General features: G+C 42.4%; 1 protein-coding gene across 1 annotated transcript in view; it reads right to left on the reverse strand.

Moving 5' to 3' along the window:
• Nucleotides 1–21684, reverse strand: part of LOC310799437 (dual specificity calcium/calmodulin-dependent 3',5'-cyclic nucleotide phosphodiesterase 1A-like) — a gene marked incomplete at both ends in the record, with an annotated part of 131599 nt that overhangs the window by 63640 nt on the left and 46275 nt on the right. The window contains 3 exons of the mRNA XM_083662019.1: nucleotides 7047–7113; nucleotides 8886–9068; nucleotides 12348–12461. Of these exons, the coding sequence (XP_083518145.1) occupies nucleotides 7047–7113; nucleotides 8886–9068; nucleotides 12348–12461 (364 nt within the window). The remainder of the gene's footprint in view (nucleotides 1–7046; nucleotides 7114–8885; nucleotides 9069–12347; nucleotides 12462–21684) is intronic.

Below are 21684 nucleotides of genomic sequence, written 5' to 3' on the forward strand. Positions count from 1 at the left end.
AGGCTGTGGAATTGATTTGTTGCAAACCTATCAGATTTAGATATTGGATAAGAGCAGAGACTCTAAACCACCTGGCAACACCCCATTAAAGGATGGCTTTACCGGTTTTCAACCAGATTTGTATCCTTACAATGTCAGTAGTATGAGTAGATGGGCAGCCTTTACCTCCCCTCAGTAAACCCTCTTGGCTATACTCCCTTTTCATTCACATTCACAGTACACCGCTCTGACGCGTTTTACATCACAACCGCGTCAGAGCGGTGTACCACTCATGCGGAAGAGCTGTAGATTAAAACTACAACTCTTTTGTGTGTTTGCGCGCCTCTAGGGGGCCTCCACGCGCCTCCACAGCTCCGAAATCAAAACACTCCGTCAGCCATCTTTTCTGCCCGCATTGACTGCTAGCTAACTTAGCTACCTTAGCTGCTAAAGCAAAGCTACTACGACTGAACCATGGCTGAAGGAAATATTCCGGATGAAATCGAAGAGTTTGATATGGATGAAGACGATTTTCAAAGTGTGCTAATAAACTGACATTCAGGGCTACTTATATGAGCCAGACTACAGTGCAGAGGAATTGCGCCGTATAGAAGGATTTGTCCCTGTGCGGGGACAAATTCTGCATCGTGCCGCTGCCGCAAATGTGCTCCGATGGATCGCTCGGCTACAGCGAGAGGCCAATTTCTTCTTGAAGAAGTCGCAGAATATGCCGAGGAACAAGAGGGATGTGTAACGTTGCATCAAAGTTTTGGACCATGGATCGTTGGGTTTGAGAAACTTTTGTGAGGAGACGGAAAATAAACTAGAAGAGACAGCAAAGGCCAGCAGCATCGAGTAAGTACTGTAGGACGTGTAATACATTACTATACTGTTTTGGTCTTAGAATAGTGGCATCTGGGAATAAATTAAATAATTATGTGGTTATGTTTTTCATAGCGATACAACGATACGTGTAACAATACGTTACTATAGGCTACTGTTTTGGTGTCTGTGTAAAGTTAGTCCTGATAGCTAGCAGTAGATTATGATGATAACCAATCGTTTTTTTTGCATAATAATATTTAGCAGAACATTTGTATGTAAGTCAAACGTTACACTGAAAATAGGCTTGCCATTCTAATACTGTTTTTTCTTTGATTGTTTTTATTTTTTTGCTGACAGTGTCGCCTGATAGCCTATCGACATTTCCTCCAGTGGGTTCTACAGTGCAAGAGAGAGGGGCATCGTCGTATTGTTTTGCCAGTGTGTTGTGTAGGCGATCCATGTACCCTTCACCTGATAAAACAATACCGTGGCTTCCAGCAAACAATCCATGACATAGAAGAACATTTTCGAAATCTTAGAATTTGCTAGACATACATTTTCATTTTATGTAGGCTACATCTTATTATATTTTACATAGTGTTTATATATTGTCAGAACCTGTATTAAAATTTCAAATATATGTTGCTTTGGTTATTTACCACTTTAATCAGTCATGCCGGTATGGGGTTGTAAAATCTGTAGCCAATAGGTTGATATTTACATTAGATGCAGTAGATTCTTTGAGGTCTTTGAGCAGTTATTGCTGGCATGTATTCTTTCTGCACCTGCATCAATACTACTGTATTAACCAAAGAAACATGAACTTTTTACTGTTGTAAAAACAAAGTATAAACACATGGGATGCATATCTGTTGATTTTCACACCAACCTATAAAATGTCTTCATTTATGCCAGTAGAAATCACAGATCAGTTTGTCATAGAAATCCTACTGCATTTTCTAAGACAGTGGTTCTCAAGCTTTTCATGTCAAGGACCCCTAAACTGTGCCAACTTAGACCCCTGACCCTCATTTGATAAGATTATGTCCCAGAGCACCCCATCTGATCAGATTTTTGCTTTAGATGTTTTATTACAGAAAGTGTATGAAACCCATGACCAAAATAGCCACATTCTGTCATTGTGTTACTTATTGATTGAATTCACATCTGAATGAAAACATATTTGAATGATTTCAAATCCTTGACTTGCTGTGGTAAGTAATGTAAAAAAATAAATATCTATATATATAACTTTATAATTCACAAATTGAAATTGATGATATATGCCAAGTCCTGGAAAGTGAATCTGGTAGTGAGGGGAGGCTGGCCAGCGATGATGGTGAGAAGACAACAAGACGGTTACATGCTGCCACTCCGACGTGCTGCCACTCCGACGTTCTGCCACTCCGAAATATCGGCACTCCGAAAGGGGGTCTATATTCCCCGTTTTTCACTAACCTCTCCCAGCCCCCACGCCAAACCTAACCTCCCCCATGCCTAAACCTAACCTCCCCCAGACCCTAACCCAAAACCTAACCTCTCCCACCCCCACGCCTAAACCTAAGGTCGGCATTGCGGCTTCTAAGGTGAACGACCGCCAGTCCGAATAATGGAAGTTAACGTTCGGAGTGGCAGCATGTCGGAAAGGCAGAGGAACCCCCAACAAGACAGGTAAAATCAAGCATTTTAAAACGAAATCAAAATGAATAAAATATGTACATTGCAGCTATCGACATAGAGCTGTAGATTTTTATTGCAAGCCGTCTTCCCTCAGTCTTTTCTGACTCTGAGCTGTCTCCGTGGCTAGAAAAGAACGTTGATAGTCCTCTTTGAAATGACTAATGCAAACTCGCAGGTCCTAGCTAATGGAGCCCTATGCTGATGCTAGCTACCTAGGCTAGCCGTAGCGCTCAATCTTTTGGGAAACAATGTGAAATAAGCGCTTTGCCCGTTTCCTCTGCTTCTCTCCTCTTCTTCGCCATGCACGCGCTAACTACACATTTAACCCTTGCCATTATCGTTTGATGAACAAACAAAGTAAAGTTGAGTAATAGCAAGATTGCGTGAATAATGTTTTAGCCAAGCGCCCCCAGGGCCTGCCGGCTGGGCGTGGACTTATTAGAAAACCACGAGCCCAGTGCATTGTGGGAAGTGGAGGATTTCTGCCTCCCGCTAAAAACCCAACTGTGCTTGAGCGCACACATTATTCTTTGTGCAATGCAATAAATCTTTGCTTGGATACATTACGCATGGCATGGTCCCTCTCTCTCCAAAACCGCGCACACACTCCCCCGCCTCTTCAGAATGCCACATTTATTTTCAACTATAGCCTACATTGCAGAAAAAAAACACACACCTTGATTTGAAAATGAGAATTTGTTTGTCATGGTTTTATTAGGCTACATAATTCCCGACCATACAGGTCTGTGGTGTTAGGTGTAGGCCTATAACAGTAGATTACTTTTGAGAAAGTTGTGCCGGCCAGTATAGTAACCTCTTTCCCTGCAATTACACGCATGCAAGACCAGCTTCTCCACAGCGCGGATGGCGTGACCGCAGTCAATAGCTTAACCAGAGTGGAGAATTCTGATATAGGCTATTGAAATAGTCTAGAATTAAAATCTCACACATACCTACCCTATTAAAGAAACAAATATTTTTAAATGTGTATGTTATAGCGGCTAGCCTATATGAATGAAACAACTAATTAAAGTAAGCACACGCTTTGGGACATAATAGCACCATGGGGATATTGCCTCTTCCCTGCGTAACTGTGCGGCAGCCCTTTGGTGTGTTTCAAATGGAATATTGTTCCATCAGCACCAAAATTTGTTAGTTTCTAATGGTTTATCTGAATCCGAACTGGTTCATCCTCCAATTCTCTCCCTCTCTCGTTCTCTCCCCTCTCTCGCTCTCTCCATCTTTCTTTTCTCTCTTACTCTCTCTTTCTCTCTGTCTCACTCTGTCCCTCTGCTTGCCCACGGCACTCAGCAATGTGCTGCCGCAAATTAATGTGTTAGCTCAATGCTGCCTTTACCACCACCTCCTCATTTCTGGGACAGGCTACAGTCAGCGATTACAAAATTAGTTTGGAAGGGCAAGCGCCCTCGCCTCAAGCTATCCACAGTATAACACAGCGTGACAGACTGGCGGGGGGGCTTTCCCTCCCTAATGTTAAGCTGTATTACTGGGCCTTTATTTTTATTTATTTATTTGTTTATTTGGACGGGACAGTGCAAAATTAATGAACACAGAAACCATGGAACAGATAATAAAACCTGGAACATAATAAAAGTGTAAAAATTGCCGGATTTAGCACGAGGCTCATTTCCATCCGTTGTCCCCGAAAAACATAAAACACAAGAAACATAAAACGTAAAACATAGTAAAACATACATAAAACATAGGTAGCAGCAGTACACTCAAAAATGCATAAAACATAAGTAGCAGCAATACACTCTAAAATACATAGCAGCAATTACTCTTACAAAAAATAAAAATACATAGTAGCAATACACAAAAAATGAGAAGAAAGCATATTACCTGTGGACACATGACTGGTTGGATTTCAGCCATTTTTTAAGTCTACCTTTAAAAGTAGCAAGGGTGGGGCTGTCCCTTATGGAGACGGGGAGATTCCACGTTTGGCTGCCTTTTATTGACAGGACGTTCTGACCAAACGTGGTCAGTCTACGTTGGACCTTGCAGTCACCTCTGGTGTCTGACCTGGTGCCAAGTCCAGTGATTCTGTTTTTATGGATGAATTCCTGTAAAGGAGGGGGAGCTAGTCCATGTAGGCATTTGTAGAAAAAACAAGCACTCTTTAAGACCTTGAGATTTTCAAAGCTCAGAAAGAGATGTTGTTCCAGAATGTTACAGTGGTGGTATGACAATGGTTTTCTAGCAAATGCATTGATGGCTCTGTGATAAAGCTGTTCAATAGGTTTTATAACAGTGGCACCTGCAAACGACCAGTTTGTGAAGCAGTATTCAATGTGAGAGAATATCATGCAGTGAAGATACGTTTTAGCTGCATCAACTGTTAAGAAAGGCCGGATTTGTCTAAAATTAACTAAATTAAAATTAATTGTGCTTTTCATTTTTTTGATGTGTTTCTTGAAGGAAAGGTTTGAGTCCAAGATGACTCCGAGGTACTTGAAATGGGAGACCAATTCCAATTCCTCCCCCCCCAGAAACACATTGGACCTTGTGATGCCAACTGGTCGTTTGCTGAACATCATGCATACAGTTTTTTTTGTATTTAGCAGCAGGCACGTGTTTTGCAACCAGTATTGGACCTTGTCTAAGACATTTGTGAGATTACAGGAGATCAGGTCGTTTTTTTTACCATGTACAAAAATGACCGCGTCGTCAGCGTACATCTGTACATTGAAGTCAGGGCATATGTCCGGCAGGTCATTGATGTACAGGGAAATTAATAATGGCCCAAGGATCGATCCTTGTGGCACACCGACTGGGTTGTCAAGAAAAGGGGACTTGACACCATCAACCATGACACACTGTTTTCGGTTTGTTAAGTAGGACTTAAACCATTTTATAGTATCAGCAGAGAAATTGAAGTGAGATAACTTAGCCAGGAGTACTTGATGGTTGACACTGTCAAATGCCTTCCTGAGATCCAGGAACACAGCACCAACATATGGGTTTTTGTCCAGCATGTGCTTAACCTTCTCAATGAAAACACAGTTAGCTGACTCGGTGGAGTGATGAGCACAGAAGCCAAATTGTAGTGGGTGGAGTGGGGTGTGACCTTTGTCAAGATGTTTAATCATGAGTTTCGACACCCACTTTTCAGCAACCTTAGATATGGTGGGTAGGATGGTGATTGGCCTGTAGTTGGCCACTTGTACCCTGCTACCAGATTTAAAAATTGGGGTCACAATGGCCACCTTCCAGGATGATGGTACCTCCTTTAGTCTAATCGATTGATTCACCAATATGGTGATAGGTTTTACTAGAGCGACAGAGTGCGTTTTTAAGAAATCTGTGTCCAGGCCATGGGTGTCCCTGGCCTTAGAGCGTTTCTGCGCCACAAGGATTTTTCTTACCTCTTCCTCTGTTATTTCCTCCAGCTCCATCCATGGCCATCTGGTATAATGACAAAACTAAGTTGGCATGGCAAACCCTAGAGGAGGGCTTGGTGTTCCCTTTAAAATTGGACGAAGTGCTGTTTTCCAACACAACCGCAAACCAATCGCTTTGGCCCAATTATTTCTCAGGTGATCGTGGTCTGGAGAGCAGCTGCAAGGCTGTGTGGTGTCTCTTTTGATTGGGATCCTATCTTCAATAATGATGGAATATTGATTGGTAAGCAGCCCATTATATTTGGTCAATGCCGTCAATGGTACCATAGGGGGATCCGCAAATGTAAGCACATTTTTGGAAACAATGGTCTGCATTCCTTGGAAGATTTGTCAATTCAGTTTAATTTACAGCATTCCACTGTCTTTTTTAATTTGCAGTTAAGCATGGCCATGAAGACCTAAGGGGTCCCCTGGCATGTCCAGTTGAGAGCACATGATCCACTGCTTGAAATAATATGTGGGGGTAGGGGCACGCGAGAGGGCTCTCCCCTGTCACTAGACTCTATCTGGCGGTCCGATATCCCTGATCTGGATGCAGATTTTGATTGGAATGTGGTTTGGGTAAATGTAAACCAGTCTTCCAGGTGCACAGATCAACAACAGATCTATGTCAATTGCATCCACAGGACATACATTATAACTCAGTGCAAGCTTATTATTATGAAGATCAAGGTTGACCCGACATGCTCATTGTGTACTGATTGTAACTGTTTACCACATGATTTGGGAATGCCTGGGGGTGGCGCGGTTCTGGCAGCTGGTAGCTCCACGCTCTCCACCATGTTGCAGGTTAATGTGCCCGTAGCCTATTGGTCGTGGTCTATTCATATGCCTCTTATAATGTTTCAATATTTGTATTTTTCCCTCCCTGAGTGTGAGCAACTGCATGACTCAATTTCCCCTCGTGGATCAATAAAGTTATTCTGATTCTGATTAGAGCCCTTTTACACTTTAGTGAATATCGATCGATCGATCGATCGATCTATCTATCTATCTATATAAAAGGGAGCATGTGGGCAATGTGCTCTGTTCTCTGTTTACATTTTTGGCCCACTGATGATGTCATAGTGATGTCATAAGACCACTGATGATGTCATAGCGATGTCATAAGTGATGTCATAAGAGCACCTTATGTACCTTGAGTACAGTGATGACGTTGGGAGGGTAACTGAGGCCGACCATGTTGGAGGTCCGTCTGTACATCCTGTGACAGAAATAACACATCAAGACACAAAAACACAGCCTTTTTGTACTTTAGAAGATAGCAGGGATATACTGTGCCAGTCTTTAATTAAGGTATTTGTTGGTCCAAACACAAGCGCTTTCCAAAAGCCTGAAAATAGCAATGTGTCAGTAATGCGCTTGATCACACCTCCTTTTAAGACAAACACACCAATGGGCACACACACAGACGTAAAGCCAGTTGGTATTTTGCCGGCGGGGGCACATGGCGTTAAATTGGAAAGTGTGCAGGTTGTAAGGTAGAGATGATGCTTGCGTTTGTGTTTGCGACCGCCCAGCACCAGATAGGGACCATTGTCTTTAGATGGATGTGAGAGGGTGTCAGACTTTAGTCTTTTAAAAGTCTTTTCAGAGTTTTCTAGTCTAGTGTATGGTAGGCATACAACAGCCCAAACCTCTCCACAGTTTTCTAGTGTATGGTACTGTAGGCATAAAGCAGACAAACTTCTCCACAGTTTTGTAGTGTATGGTACTGTAGACATAAAGCAGACCAAACCTCTCCTCAGTCTTCTAGTGTACTGTATGGTACTGTAGGCATAACGCAGACCAAACCTCTCCTCAGTTTTCTAGTGTATGGTACTGTAGGCATGCAGACCAAACCTCTCCTTAGTTTTCTAATTTATGGTACTGTAGGCATAAAGCAGACCAAACCTCTTCTCAGTTTTCTAGTGTACTGTATGGTACTGTAGGCATAAAGCAGACCAAACCTCTCCACAGTTTTCTAGTGTATGGTACTGTAGGCATAAAGCAGACAAACATCTCCACAGTTTTCTAGTGTATGGTATTGTAGGCATAAAGCAGACACACCTCTCCACAGTTTTCTAGTGTATGGTACTGTAGGCATAAAGCAGACAAACCTCTCCAGTTGTCTAGTGTATGGTACTGTAGGCATAAAGCAGACCAAACCTGTCCACAGTTTTCTTTTATATGGTATTGTAGGCATAAAGCAGACCAAACCTCTCCTCAGTTTTCTAGTGTATGGTACTGTAGGCATAAAGCAGACACACCTCTCCTCAGTTTTCTAGTGTATGGTAGGGCATTCACGACTAGTGAATTTTACTAGTCGACTAGTCGTCCCTAAAGGTGGTCGACTAGTCGACTAGTCGTTTAAAAAAATGTTTTTTTTTTGCTAAAACAACTAGTCGACTACTAAGCACAGTGTCGACTAGTGGTTTTTCTAGTCGACTAGTCTGTGAATGCCCTAGTGTATGGTACTGTAGGCATAAAGCAGACCAAACCTCTCCACAGTTTTCTAGTGTATGGTACTGTAGGTATAAAGCAGACAAACATCTCCACAGTTTTCTAGTGTATGGTACTGTAGGCATAAAGCAGACCAAACCTCTCCTCAGTTTTCTAGTGTATGGTACTGTTTTCTAGTGTATGGTACTGTAGGCATAAAGCAGACAAACCTCTCCACAGTTTTCTAGTGTATGGTACTGTAGGCATAAAGCAGACCAAACCTCTCCACAGTTTTCTAGTGTATGGTACTGTAGGCATAAAGCAGACCAAACCTCTCCTCAGTTTTCTAGTGTATGGTACTGTTTTCTAGTGTATGGTACTGTAGGCATAAAGCAGACAAACCTCTCCACAGTTTTCTAGTGTATGGTACTGTAGGCATAAAGCAGACCAAACCTCTCCACAGTTTTCTAGTGTATGGTACTGTAGGCATAAAGCAGACCAAACCTCTCCTCAGTTTTCTAGTGTATGGTACTGTAGGCATAAAGCAGACCAAACCTTTCTACGAAGATGCCAGCCTGCACAGCGTAGACGATGCTGCGGAAGCGCGGTTTGTCCTCGCTGCGTCGCACCATCAGGCCCATCTGGCGGGTGAAGGTGGACGCCAGCCAATCACGTACCTCCGATGGCACAGAGTCCGACTGGATGTCACTCAACTCATCCTCTGTGTCCACCAATCGCCTGCAAGGAGAGGAAGGGGGGGGATGAATGGAATTCAGGGGTAGAGATGGAGGATAGTTGGGTCAAAAGGAGGGATGGTTGGATTGATGAATGGATAGATAATGATGTAGAAAGAAGAATAGAGGGGGAGGAAGGGATGCAGAGATGTGACCAATAGGCAAGAGTTACATTCAGTATGTTACGTTAAGTTCAGAGCATAATGTGTCATCTTTTGTAAATCATGTTTTAACCATGTGCTAGTTTGTTTTCTAGTGAAAAAAGAACGATCCGCAGCGTCTGAGGAAGGGCCGGTGTGGCCCGAAACGTCACGCTGTTTTGCAAATAAAAAAACCCCAATGGGAGCGCTCTTGGTGTGCGGATCGTTCTTTTTTCACTGTAAGTTAACCTTTTGATCCAGCACCCTGGCCCAGTGTGGCCCAGTTTGGATGTGCGTGTCCCTGTCTACTTTTTGCACTAGTTTTCTAAGCACCCTTAGTTGGCTACTCAACCTGCAGCGTCAGGGATTGCTGCTGCTGTGTAATTCACATTGCGGTGATGGATAAGAAGACACCACTGGGCTTTTGAATGTCTCGTTTCACTTTAAAAGACTCCCACACGGCTCGGCTGACAAATCAAACGTAAAATGCATCTTGTGTCAAACGGAATTTCACTATCACCAAAGTAGCCTACTACTATGAGCTAAACATGCAGGTCCAGCTAACGTATATCAGACTGCAGGCAACATACTGTATTTGCCAAAGCTGTGGCAAAACAATGTTTTAGAATGTGTAAATGGCCTTAGTGGCCATTCACACTATACGCCGAAGCAACGCCAAAGCCAGGCTGAAGCCACGCAGTTTCATTTCTGAGTCCTTGTTAACAGGTGAGACCGTTCACACCAGCCCCACGCCACGCCACACCGAAGCAACGTCGAAGCCGCGCTGGAGCGATCGTTCAGGATTCAGTCCTATTTTCCAGGCGTGACACGTGAAGCTTGAACCTGCCAGGCATTAAGTCAATGGGAGTTGTGGGCAGGTTCAAAGCGCGCCGAGGAGGCCCTGAGAGGAAAAGAGAAGACTTCTTGTGTGAACGGTCAGGTGTCAGATCAGCTTGTGCCTGCCTCAAGCTTCAGTTCTGCTTATGTTCGGCATCCTGTGTGTTCTGTCCTTTAGACCTGTGGATGAAACTAACGTTAGATCTAATGCTGGGCTCAGACTACACAAATTCAGCCCAATATCAAAACGATTTGGTTGCGCGTGACACATTTCCATCGTCGGGCCCGGACATGACCATCTGGAACGACTTCACCTCTTGTAGTGTGACATAATCAAAGACCAGCGTCGGGACGCCTGGGACGCCTCACGACACCCTGACGAACAGACTGGCATGCTAGTCTTTTCATCAGGCTGAATTATTTTCTCAGTTTGACTATTACGACGAGTAACCATAGCAACTCACTCACTCTGTCTGCGTCATGAGAGAGAAGAGGGAGAGCCGCAGCAGCATGCTCTGAGCTACATAATCTATTGAAGGCTACAAATATACCAGGCTAGATTTTGTAACCTATAGGCTATTTCTTGATTTCTGCTGTGGCGCTGTGCTGGCTGTCTTGCCTGCCCATGCTCTGTCAGTCATGTTTTCGCTCCGTGAGGTTATCAATTGTGATTTTGTTTTTCACTGCGTGAGAAAATGGGCGTGCGGGTCGTTCAGTCCTGGTGAGGATCAGATTTGTAGTGTTGCCACTCTCCCGGCCAAGACACGTCACAAATGTATGGCAGAATGATTGCCTCGTCTGACATGGAGACATTGTGAAAGACAAAAAATATTGTGTAGTCTGAGCCCAACATAATAAGCAGCGTTTGCTAATGGGTGGCAACTGACTGCAGACCGGACTTCCTGAAATGTGCTGTATATTTTGTACATGCAACCCTGCATATTTCTCAATGTGTAACAGTGTTATTCTTTAAAAAAAAATCTCACAGAATGAGCACTACATTACTATATTCCTGCTAACTGAATTGTTATAGACCATGATAGACCAGGGGTCCACAAACCTTTTTGATATGAAGTGCCATGTTCAAATTTGCTTGTCTGTGCCTGAGGTTTTTTATATGGAAGACCTGACATTGTCTGTCTTTCTGCCGACAGTTTCTGCTCTCTGCTGCTTTGGAATCTATGGAATGCAAGGAGGCTAACCAATCAGAGGCAGAGTAGTGTACCGTATGTACTAGCGTAAATATCCAAAATAACAGGCTGGACAACTGAAAATGGCTGTGAGAAATAGGTGAGTTGGCAGGGCGCTTCAACGTTTCTACAAAGAAAAACCTCATTTGCCACTTATTGCTACTATGTGCTGGCATGTCACTGACTCCTGCCATAGACTGTATAAAATATTATAATTATAAACAGTCAATGTTATAGGCAGGATTGTACTGTAGGCAAAACACTTTCAAGTTGTCTCCTACATCTAAGTCATACTGTTGTAGTATTTTGTGTTTAAGTTGTATTTTGAAGTAGACATTGTATTAACTGGGTCTACATTGCACTTCCTTTGATTTGAAAGAAAGTATCTAAAAGATCATGAAGTTTTCTTTGTGTGCATGTGATGCCCAATGAAGACACTGTGGAAAGAATTGCTTTACATTGTTAATATGGACTCTGTGTGTGTGTGTGTGTGTGTGTATCTGTGTGAGAAAGAGAAACAGAGAGAGAGGATAATTCAGTTTGTGGTGGAGGAACATTTTTTTGTGAGATCACATTGAAGATACACATACCCCATTCCCCAATCACTACAGTATGTACAGTACCTGCTATGGTATTTGACCTAGTTCATTATGCTGCTTTCACATCAAATCAGAAGAATGGAACTCTTTTCTACAACTTTTCATAAGTACAGTTGATTGTATTACTCTGAAAAAGCAAAAAATAAAAGTCAATCATTTTTCCAGAAGAGGTTATGGCCCCAATAGCAAATTTCACTTCTTCTAATCTAATGTGTGTCCTTATGGCGATATTCAAAATAATTGTGCCATTAAAAGAATATGTATGTCAGATATAACATGGGGTTGTTTCAGGTTGTGTTAGTGATTGACAGGTCACCCATGCATTGGGGAGGGTCCATCTCATTGACAGTGAAGATGCTTTTGCTCTGTCCTGAAATGCCTGTGCCTGTCAGCCATGTTTTATTTTCAGAGTGTAATTGTTGCTGTAGCCTGAACAGAAATGAGTTAACAGGTTCTTACCTGGTCTCTTCCATTGTAGACACATTAACTGAACAGAAATTAGTTGATAGGTTCTTACCTCGTCTCTTCTATGTAGACAGATTCCAGGACCGAAGCAGCAAACTCCAGGTTTTTCTTCAGGTCCACCACTGATGCCTCGCCCCTCTCCAGCTGCTTGACCAGACATCGCAACCTGCAACGCACAAACATCATCATGTATAATTAATTTCCCACAATGCCATTGTTAGATAATAAAGAAGTATTTTCATATCTGCTAACATGTAATGCTTATGCTCTCATACTGCAATGTGACCTGTGCCTTATATATCTGTACACCCTGTGCTGTGCTGATGGGTTCAGCAAGTTGCTAGACGACCTCAGGCCACGAGTTATTTATGAGCGTCTCTCTGTACAAACGAGGACCTCAAACTGTTAGTTTAGAGTGGCAGTTTGACAGCTCAAACACCCACAGGGTATATACGTTCAAACTGTCTTTTGAGGTGTCATGATAAGGCGCATAGTGTGCAGTTTCCATATATGAGCTGGAAGAACCAGTTTCCGCATGTTGCTTCTTATGTAACCACTAGCTGTCAATAAAAGCCTGTACGCTGAAAGGAGAAGTCAGAATTGTTGGAGTCCTGCAAAGGGGTGCAACTCAACATTCTCCTTGCGCTGCAAGTAAAACATTGAAACTCGAGTCCCGTCATCTGTGATTCACTCTGGTTGCTTGGTCTGTGAAAAGAACAGCAGTGGGCTTTCATTCAGAAACCCATCATTAATTGGTCCTTCGTTGCCGGATTCCAAACGTCGTCGCGGAGAAGAGGGAGGAGGGACACGCCGAAGCCTGTCGACAGCCAGGATCCCAGCCGATCCTGTCAAAGACCCGGGGCGTGAAATTCGTGGCCGGGCCGGTGCCATTAGATGTCCCACCTCGTTCTTCACCAAGACGATTGACGGAATCCAGACCAACCAGTGAAACTCAGATAACGGTAAGGAACGGTGACTCCACCGCAAAGGAGGTTTATAAAAAAACACCTAGAAAGAGAGAAAGACTAGTGGTTACTTAAAGGACGGCTTTACCGTGGGGAATTTGAATATATATCAATCTCACGCCCCTAAGGTTTTAGAATCCGTTGAAATATTTTGAAATTGGAGCTTCACTGCCTGACCTATCAGGCATCTCTCACATTTTTAGGGAAGCCGGATGACGCGTTACGCGTCACCCGGCTTCCCTCCCCGCTTGCGGAACTCGAGCGCCTATGAACTACAAGTCTTGTGAGCCATGGTCCCGCCTCTAGAGGTCCTCCACGCCCCTTCAGAGCTCTCGACGAAAAGCAAAAGGCAGCCATCTTGTTCACCCGCATAGCATACTGTAGCTAGGTTATCTTTCCATAGCTCCTTGCCAAGAGACCATATCTCTGGAACGGAAGCACCAAAAGACACGGGACTGGCGGCATTGGAAAGCTCGTCAAATTTTACATCTAGTAGTAGGTGAGTTGAAGTAACGAAATCAACGCTGAGCAATGTACCCATTTTTACACATTTTTACAGAAAATAGTTACAACATCAGATGCGCGTAACTCCTACGAAAATGCCTTAAAATGCATGAAAAAAAATTTATGAAGACATCTCCCGACATATATACTACCGTTTACATTTGGTGCAATTTGGAGGCAATTTTATTTTCGATTTATTTCTTCTTCTTTGTATCTTTTATTGTCGAAGCCTTCTTCTTCTTCTTCTTTGAGTTTTATGGCGGTTGGCAAACATATATGTGCATTACCGCCACCTACTGGAGTTTGATATCAGCCAAATGCCTGAGGGGTGGGCATGAAAACGAAGGCCACGCGAGCCCAGTGCATTGTGGGAAATGTAGTATTTCGGGTCCCCGCACCCGCCCCTCCCCTCCACCACCCCCCCCCCCCCCCTCCACACAGAGTGGATTTCTGGTGATATCTCTGGCGGGAAACAACCAATTTCAAAAATTTCAACGGATTCGAAAACCTTAGGGGCGTGAGATTTAATATATATTCATATTCCCCACGGTAAAGCCGGCCTTTAAACACTGAAAAAGACTAGTGGTTACTTAAACACTGAAAAGCGCTATATGAATAGAAACAATTGTGGATGAAAGATGAATGTATGTGAATAAGTGTCACCAGGTGGAACAGTGGCACAAAGTGGAAACCTACTTTAGGTGCTAAGCTCTGTAGTCGGCCAGAAGTACACTTAAGTGGTATACATAAATTGTTAAATTAGCCACACACCTTGAGTTGTAAAGTAAGTGCTAGGCACATGGTGATCGAGATATTTCCATCATAAAGTGATTTAAATTAGTTTCTCTAACCAAGACTGGGGTGTATGAAGAGTGTATAACTGTAAACACATATTATTTGTTTATTTGTTTATTTGTCAAAAGGGGTACGCCCCTATAGTTAAATAAACATTTAAAAAAAAAAAAAAAAAAAAAAAAAAAAAAAAAAAAAAAAAAAAAAAAAAAAAAAAAAAAAAAAAAAAAAAAAAAAAAAAAAAGGAAAGTCACCATTTCTGAAGCGGACCTGAGCAATAGTTTAATCAAATTAGACGAGATAGTAAAAGAGAGTATGTGCGAGGAACAAAAAATAAAAAACACCAACAGTGAACAGGAGGAACAATTCTTTCCTGTGGAAAAAGTATTGGGCCAACGCTGTAGAAATGGAAAAATTGAATATTTACTGAAGTGGGAGGGGTTTGCAGAGCGTTACAATACATGGGAACCAGAGGAAAACCTTGAATACCCACAACTGATTTCAGAATTTATGAAGATTTCAGAATCTATGGAAATTTCAGAAGTTACGGTGGAAATAGAGTAGTTTATAAAGGGAAAAGGGAGTGTACTGGGGTAAATAGGAAATTGACTAACGGAGCGAAGCACAATCCCCACAAGAAGTGGTTTCGTTTTGGGCAATAGAATGTCTAACCAGATTGCCTCGGTATGCACACTGTCCAGGTCATCTCTGATGTTAAAACAAATGTCAGAGCGGACGTATCCGCAGACCCCCCCTCCTTTGCGATTTCTGTCCTTTCTAACTACTATGTAGTTTTGAATTTCGATTTCTGAATCATTTATTGAACTCTCTGGGCTCTGGGTTTCAACAGCACGTCCTTAAACTGGGTTCGGTCCTACTTGACAGGTAGGCAGCAGGTGGTGGACATAAATGGGACTCTGTCCCGCCCTTGCCCCATTAGCTGTGGGGTACCCCAGGGGAGCATTTTGGGTCCACTGTTATTCCTGGTTTACATAAATGACATGAAATCTGCCTGTGACTGCCCTCTGTTCCTGTTCGCCGACGACTCCGCCCTCCTGTTCTCCGACACGGACAAGGGGGTGGTCGAGCAAAAACTTAGCAAGGAGCTGTCAAAAGTTGGGGTTTGGCTCTCGGACAACCGACTGTCTCTCCATTTAGGGAAAACGGAGTCAATTTTATTTGCTTCCAAATTTAAGCTAAAAAAATCCCCGGGTTTTTCTATAAAGGTGGGTGACGTGTCTGTACCCTCAAAGGAAGAGATTACCTACTTAGGGTGTATCCTGGACAACAAGCTCTCAGGCGAGAAGATGGCTCATAAAGTCATTTCCAAAGTAATTCAAAAGACAAAATTTTTAGCCCGCATCTCCAAAATCATAAACAGTGCCACGTTGTTGATTCTGGCAAATGCACTAATTCAATGCCATTTCGATTACGCCTGCTCCTCCTGGTTTACGGCCACCACAGCCAAACTAAAAACTAGACTTCAGACGGCCCAGAACAAGCTGGTGAGGGTTGTCCAGGGCCTTCACCCCAGAACCTCTCTGCTCCGCTCTCATTTCCTCAGCCTTAGGTGGCTGAGAGTGGAGGAGAGGGTCTCTCAGATCAAGCTATGTATGGTCCACAGGATCATGAACCTGGAAGCCCCTGCGTACCTCTCCGGTTATTTCCGGAGGGTTAGCGAGGTGCACGGCTATTCCACCAGGGGTAGTTACACAAACGTTGTACTTTTTAAATTTAAAAGTTTAACAGGTAAATGTACTTTTTTATACTCAGCAGCGATCCTGTGGAACAGCCTCCCCGAAAATATTAAAACTCTTGGGTCCAAACTCACGTTTAAGTCCACCTTAAAACAGTGGCTACAAAACGGCCCCTAAGGTTGGCCCTTTTTGCAGAAAAGGGGTCGTAATGTTTTTATTCCAGAATTGTAATTTCTTTTAGTTTCTCTTGTTTGTATTATATATTATATAATATATAATATTATATATTGTATATTATATATTATATTTATACTAGATATTCCTGCATATACAGGTAATTTCTTTTAAGATCTCTTGTATATATTTTTGGTATGTACAGATTTGTGTATATAGGTGGTTTTAGTACACATGTTATTTATTTTTGCCTTAGAAGTCGTTAAATTATTTCCATGTGTTAAGTGCTTGTTATGTCCTGTAGTGTTGAATGTCCCTCGCGCACACACGCGCTCATACACGCACACACTCATTCATTCCATTTTGCCTCACTCTAAGGACCACAATGGAAATAAGCCCTCGGGCTTTGTTGTGTTTTATTCCTTTTGTCTCTAATGATATGGTTGTACCCTGTATTTCTCATGTTCGTTGATTCAATAAAGTATTCAATCAATCAAAAAAAAGCAGACTAGTACCAGATCCCTGACACCAACTTACGGACTCAGAAAGACACTTCCAAAGAGAGCTGCTGAGTTGTCGCACCTTAGTAGTGATGGGCCATTAGATCACGTCGAGTAACACAGACTCAGTAGTGACTTTATATGCCTGTATTAATAATTATTATTAAAAGATTGGGAGTTTTATTAACATCGATAGCAGTCTGGCACAAATGGGGAATTATACACTGTGAAAACGCCACAGTTATAGGCTATTTCGATACACAGTCGATATATGAGTTCGCTAACAGAATGATGGACCTCAGGGGCTGGATGCAAATAGATTCCCGATCAATGGGACTATTTCTTTGGTGTATTGGCCGAGCTTCATCATATCTTGACAGACGCAGTAGAATTAGAAATAATGCAAATTATTGATGAAAGATTTAGATCTTATATTACTCAATTAGGAGGCGAACCCGCACCCCCTCCAAAAGGTTCAGAAGCAGAGAGGAGCGGTCCTGGGTGTGAAATACAACTGGGGCATGTACCATTGACAGTGATGGAACGAGCGGAAGATCAGAGACCCGTCTCTAAACCACTCGAAGTCAGAGATGACGCAACAGGCATCATTACATGCCTACCGTTTGTCCTCATAAAGAATTGTCCAGTCAACCTTTTAGGACAAGACAGCATGGAAAAACTAAAAATGAGTTTAGTGCCTGGGAAAGGAGGAAATGAGAACAATTGGCCCAGGGCAAGTAATAACAGACAAAGCGGAATACAAGAGCCCCATTATTTTTGGGCTCTAGACATGCCTCAACCTGACCCAACCAAAACTGCAGAGAAATTATTAGGAAATGCTCACCCCGACAGACTTCCAAGAAGTAAGCCCAGAAGACTTACACATGACTTTACGCTATAAACGCACCCCAGGCCCTGACAAACCATGACGATAAAATAAATAGCCTGGAGCCACAATGCGTAATGTTTAGAGCGCTGTATGAAGATACAGAGGGGAATTACGCAACCATAGATTTGATTTACTCTGACGATGACATGACTATGAAAGGAGAGATAAATGATGCTTTTGAGGCAACTAAACGCTGCCTCATCAGCTCATCAGTCTTGGCATTGCCAGACTATGACAAAACCTTTATACAAATGGTAGACTGCAAAGGGGGATTTATGACATCAGTGCTGACACAAAAACATGGAACAAAACTACGCCCAGTCGGATTCTGCTCCAAAAGATTAGATCCAGTGTTTTTGGCACCGCCAACGTGCGTACAAGCTGTATGCGCTGCTGCTTTAGCGGTCCAAAACCCAATCTCCAATGGACAGAGTCTTATATGACAGAATGCATAAGAGCGTGGAAGCATGTTGCTGAGAGGCATCATTGGCTTCCCCAAGGCAACGCAACGAGAGTGCCTTAATTGCTCTGACATGGACAAAATTAAGGCTCCCATGCCGGATATGACAAAAATTGACTCAGATAAAAGGGATATTTGACACAGGGAGCGAACAAAGTGTTTTATAAAGGCTGTGGGATCCAGTTTGTGTGATGCTAAATCCGTTAGCCATTTAACATGAGCTACTTTAAATGCCCTGTTTAGCCATATTAAGTCAAGTCAAGTCAAGTCAATTTTATTTGTATAGCGCATTTACAAGCGGCTGAGCCGCAACCAAAGTGCTTCACAAAAGTGCAAGAAGCGATAAACAAATGATATATGCTATAAAGCATTTAAAAAATATAATAAAATCAAGTAGAAGAGTTAAAAGACATTGACTAACTACACGGCTAGTCAATTAATTAGTTATTATTATTAATAATAACAATATATATATAATATTATTAATATAATATTATTAATTAGGACTCAAGAGAAAAATGGTGAGATGGGCGCCTGGAATGGCGCAGTGATTGTGGTTCTTGAAATAGCCCAATGGGCCAGGAGAGGAATGAAATCATCAACAAGAACCTGTGATGCATGCACATTTGCTGACGGAGCTTTTGCAGGCAATACTCCTACCCCGCACGATAGCTATATGCAAATGTGCTGCCCACACCAGTCGGAAAGACACAGTAACGCCTATGCAGACATCACAGCCAAGGATGCTGCTGCAGGGAAATATGGCCCCCACATCTTAATACAGAAGAACGAAAGCGTTACAAAACCAATACCACTAGATGTATTGCGAGACATGCAAAACAACGCCACAGAGAGAGAAAAGCAGAAGTGGTTGACCGATGGGACAGTAAAAAATAGTGAAGGTCTATTTCAAATACAGGACAGAGTAGTACTTCCAACCAGCCTTATAAAACAGGAGCTCAATTGATACACGGGCTTTGCCATGTATCAAACAGGTGGGAGGATGGAGGTAATAAACAAATACTGTCATACATATGAGAGGAAGAGTGACACAGAGAGAGAAGACATAACTACATTAAATTAAATTTTCAAAAAAGGGACACATTTTGACAGGAAGGACATGGGTGGAGTGCATAACCTTAGTGGAAATGTATATGAGAATCACACCCACAGCAAAAAAGACTGTCACCTTTTGGAATTGTAACAGGAAAACAATTCAGATTACCAATAGTAGAAGCAGGAGCAGAGAATACATTGGCAGATTGGATGAGCCGTTTATTCCGAACAAATAACCTGCCAAAGATCTCTACTCCTTTACAGGACACTCGTGTGGAGCCAGACCATAAAGAGGAAGCACTGGCACAGCCCGCGCTGGGAGGGTCCATACACCATCCAGCTGACCACACCAACGGCGATAAAGATCTCTGAAAGAAGCACGTGGATTCATCAGACGCACTGCAAAAAAGGTGATACCGATCCAGATCCAGACTACCGACGGTTAGTGGCAAGGAAGTCCGGCTACAAAGGGTGGTGTTTCTTGTATCGAAACGCTAGTCTCAACCCGGTGAAGATAACAACTGAAGCCACTAGCACTTAGAGATGTTTGGAAGAATACTAATTGGACTGTTCACAGTCGCAGTGACACTGATGGTCATCAGACTGACCAGCAACGATCCACTACCGGACAGAAATAAAAGGTGGACATACCGAGACGACCCTTGGGGCCCGGACGAAGATGAAAACACACAACCAAGATTTAGAAACAAATGGTATGCATTAGGGGTGTCACAATATATCGTCCCACGAAATTTCGCGATAGTAAAACGTCACGATATGTATCGTTGAGATGAAATCTCATATCGTGAAAAAAAAAAAAAAAAAAAATCAAAAAAATCAAAAATCAAAAGTAGACAAAGAAACGTCTTTGTTTGTTGAAGTTCAATGTGTGGAAAGTAGTTCAGTTGAACAAGTCTCTGAAGAGACACATGAGAAGTTATACAGGAGAGAAACCATTCAATTGAGTTTCTGGCAAAACTGTTTACTTGACAGGAAAAACTGAAGATGCATAAAAAATAGACTAAGAAAAGTCTTGTTGTTTGAGTTTGAAGAAAAACTGAAGATGCATAATGAGAATTTATACTGCTGAGAAACCTTTTAGTTCAAAGTAAATCTAAGTGACGGTGTAACTCATTCTATTTCAAGATAAGCCTTATCTCCAATCTCATGTTTTTTCTAGTTGTTATTGTAATAACAATTTCCCACAACAGCATGTTTTGTATTTGTGCATTTCAAATAAAATACTACTTTTCCAGTCATATATTGTCATTATTCAAGTTTAAAAAAATATTGTTAAAATCGTATCGTATCGTATCGTTATCGTGAACCCAGTATCGTGATACGTATCGTATCGTGAACTGAGTGTATCGTGACACCCCTAGTATGCATATGTGCATAAATTAGCAAAGAGCTTTGGGAAAATGATTGCTCAATTGGCTGTGATCAGGGTCCTGGGTTCAGAGGCTGATCCGAGGAGGAATCATCTTCCTGTGTGTAATTGTCGTAATGTGCATTTTTGCAGCCTGCTGCATTACGGCTAAGCTGGTTTCAAATGCATTCGTGCAATGTGTTATGTTGCAGCAAGAACATGTGTTTCCTGAAGAAGAAGATTGGTGCCCGACATGATTGTGGTAGTTTTTGTTATGGTCAGCTGGGAGAAAGTATGTACGTCTTAACATTTTCCCCCTTGATGATCATGAGAAGAACGATCCTACCAAACATGTAAAACCAAGTACTTAAGGTTTATAATAACGATGTGATTAGAAAATGTGAATAAACAAGTTAACCAATATCTAAATAAGAGAGAAACAAAAGTACATGTGAAATATGAAAAAAAGGAGGGAATGTTAGATAATAAAGAAGTATTTTCATATCTGCTAACATGTAATGCTTATGCTCTCATACTGCAATGTGACCTGTGCCTTATATATCTGTACACCCTGTGCTGTGCTGATGGGTTCAGCAAGTTGCTAGACGGCCTCAGGCCACGAGTTATTTATGAGCGTCTCTCTGTACAAACGAGGACCTCAAACTGTTAGTTTAGAGTGGCAGTTTGACAGCTCAAACACCCACAGGGTATATACGTTCAAACTGTCTTTTGAGGTGTCATGATAAGGCGCATAGTGTGCAATTTCCATATATGAGCTGGAAGAACCAGTTTCCGCATGTTGCTTCTTATGTAACCACTAGCTGTCAATAAAAGCCTGTACGCTGAAAGGAGAAGTCAGAATTGTTGGAGTCCTGCAAAGGGGTGCAACTCAACATTCTCCTTGCGCTGCAAGTAAAACATTGAAACTCGAGTCCCGTCATCTGTGATTCACTCTGGTTGCTTGGTCTGTGAAAAGAACAGCA

The sequence above is a fragment of the Poromitra crassiceps genome (genome assembly GCF_964638095.1).
Source record: "Poromitra crassiceps genome assembly, chromosome: 2".
Lineage (NCBI taxonomy): Eukaryota > Metazoa > Chordata > Actinopteri > Beryciformes > Melamphaidae > Poromitra > Poromitra crassiceps.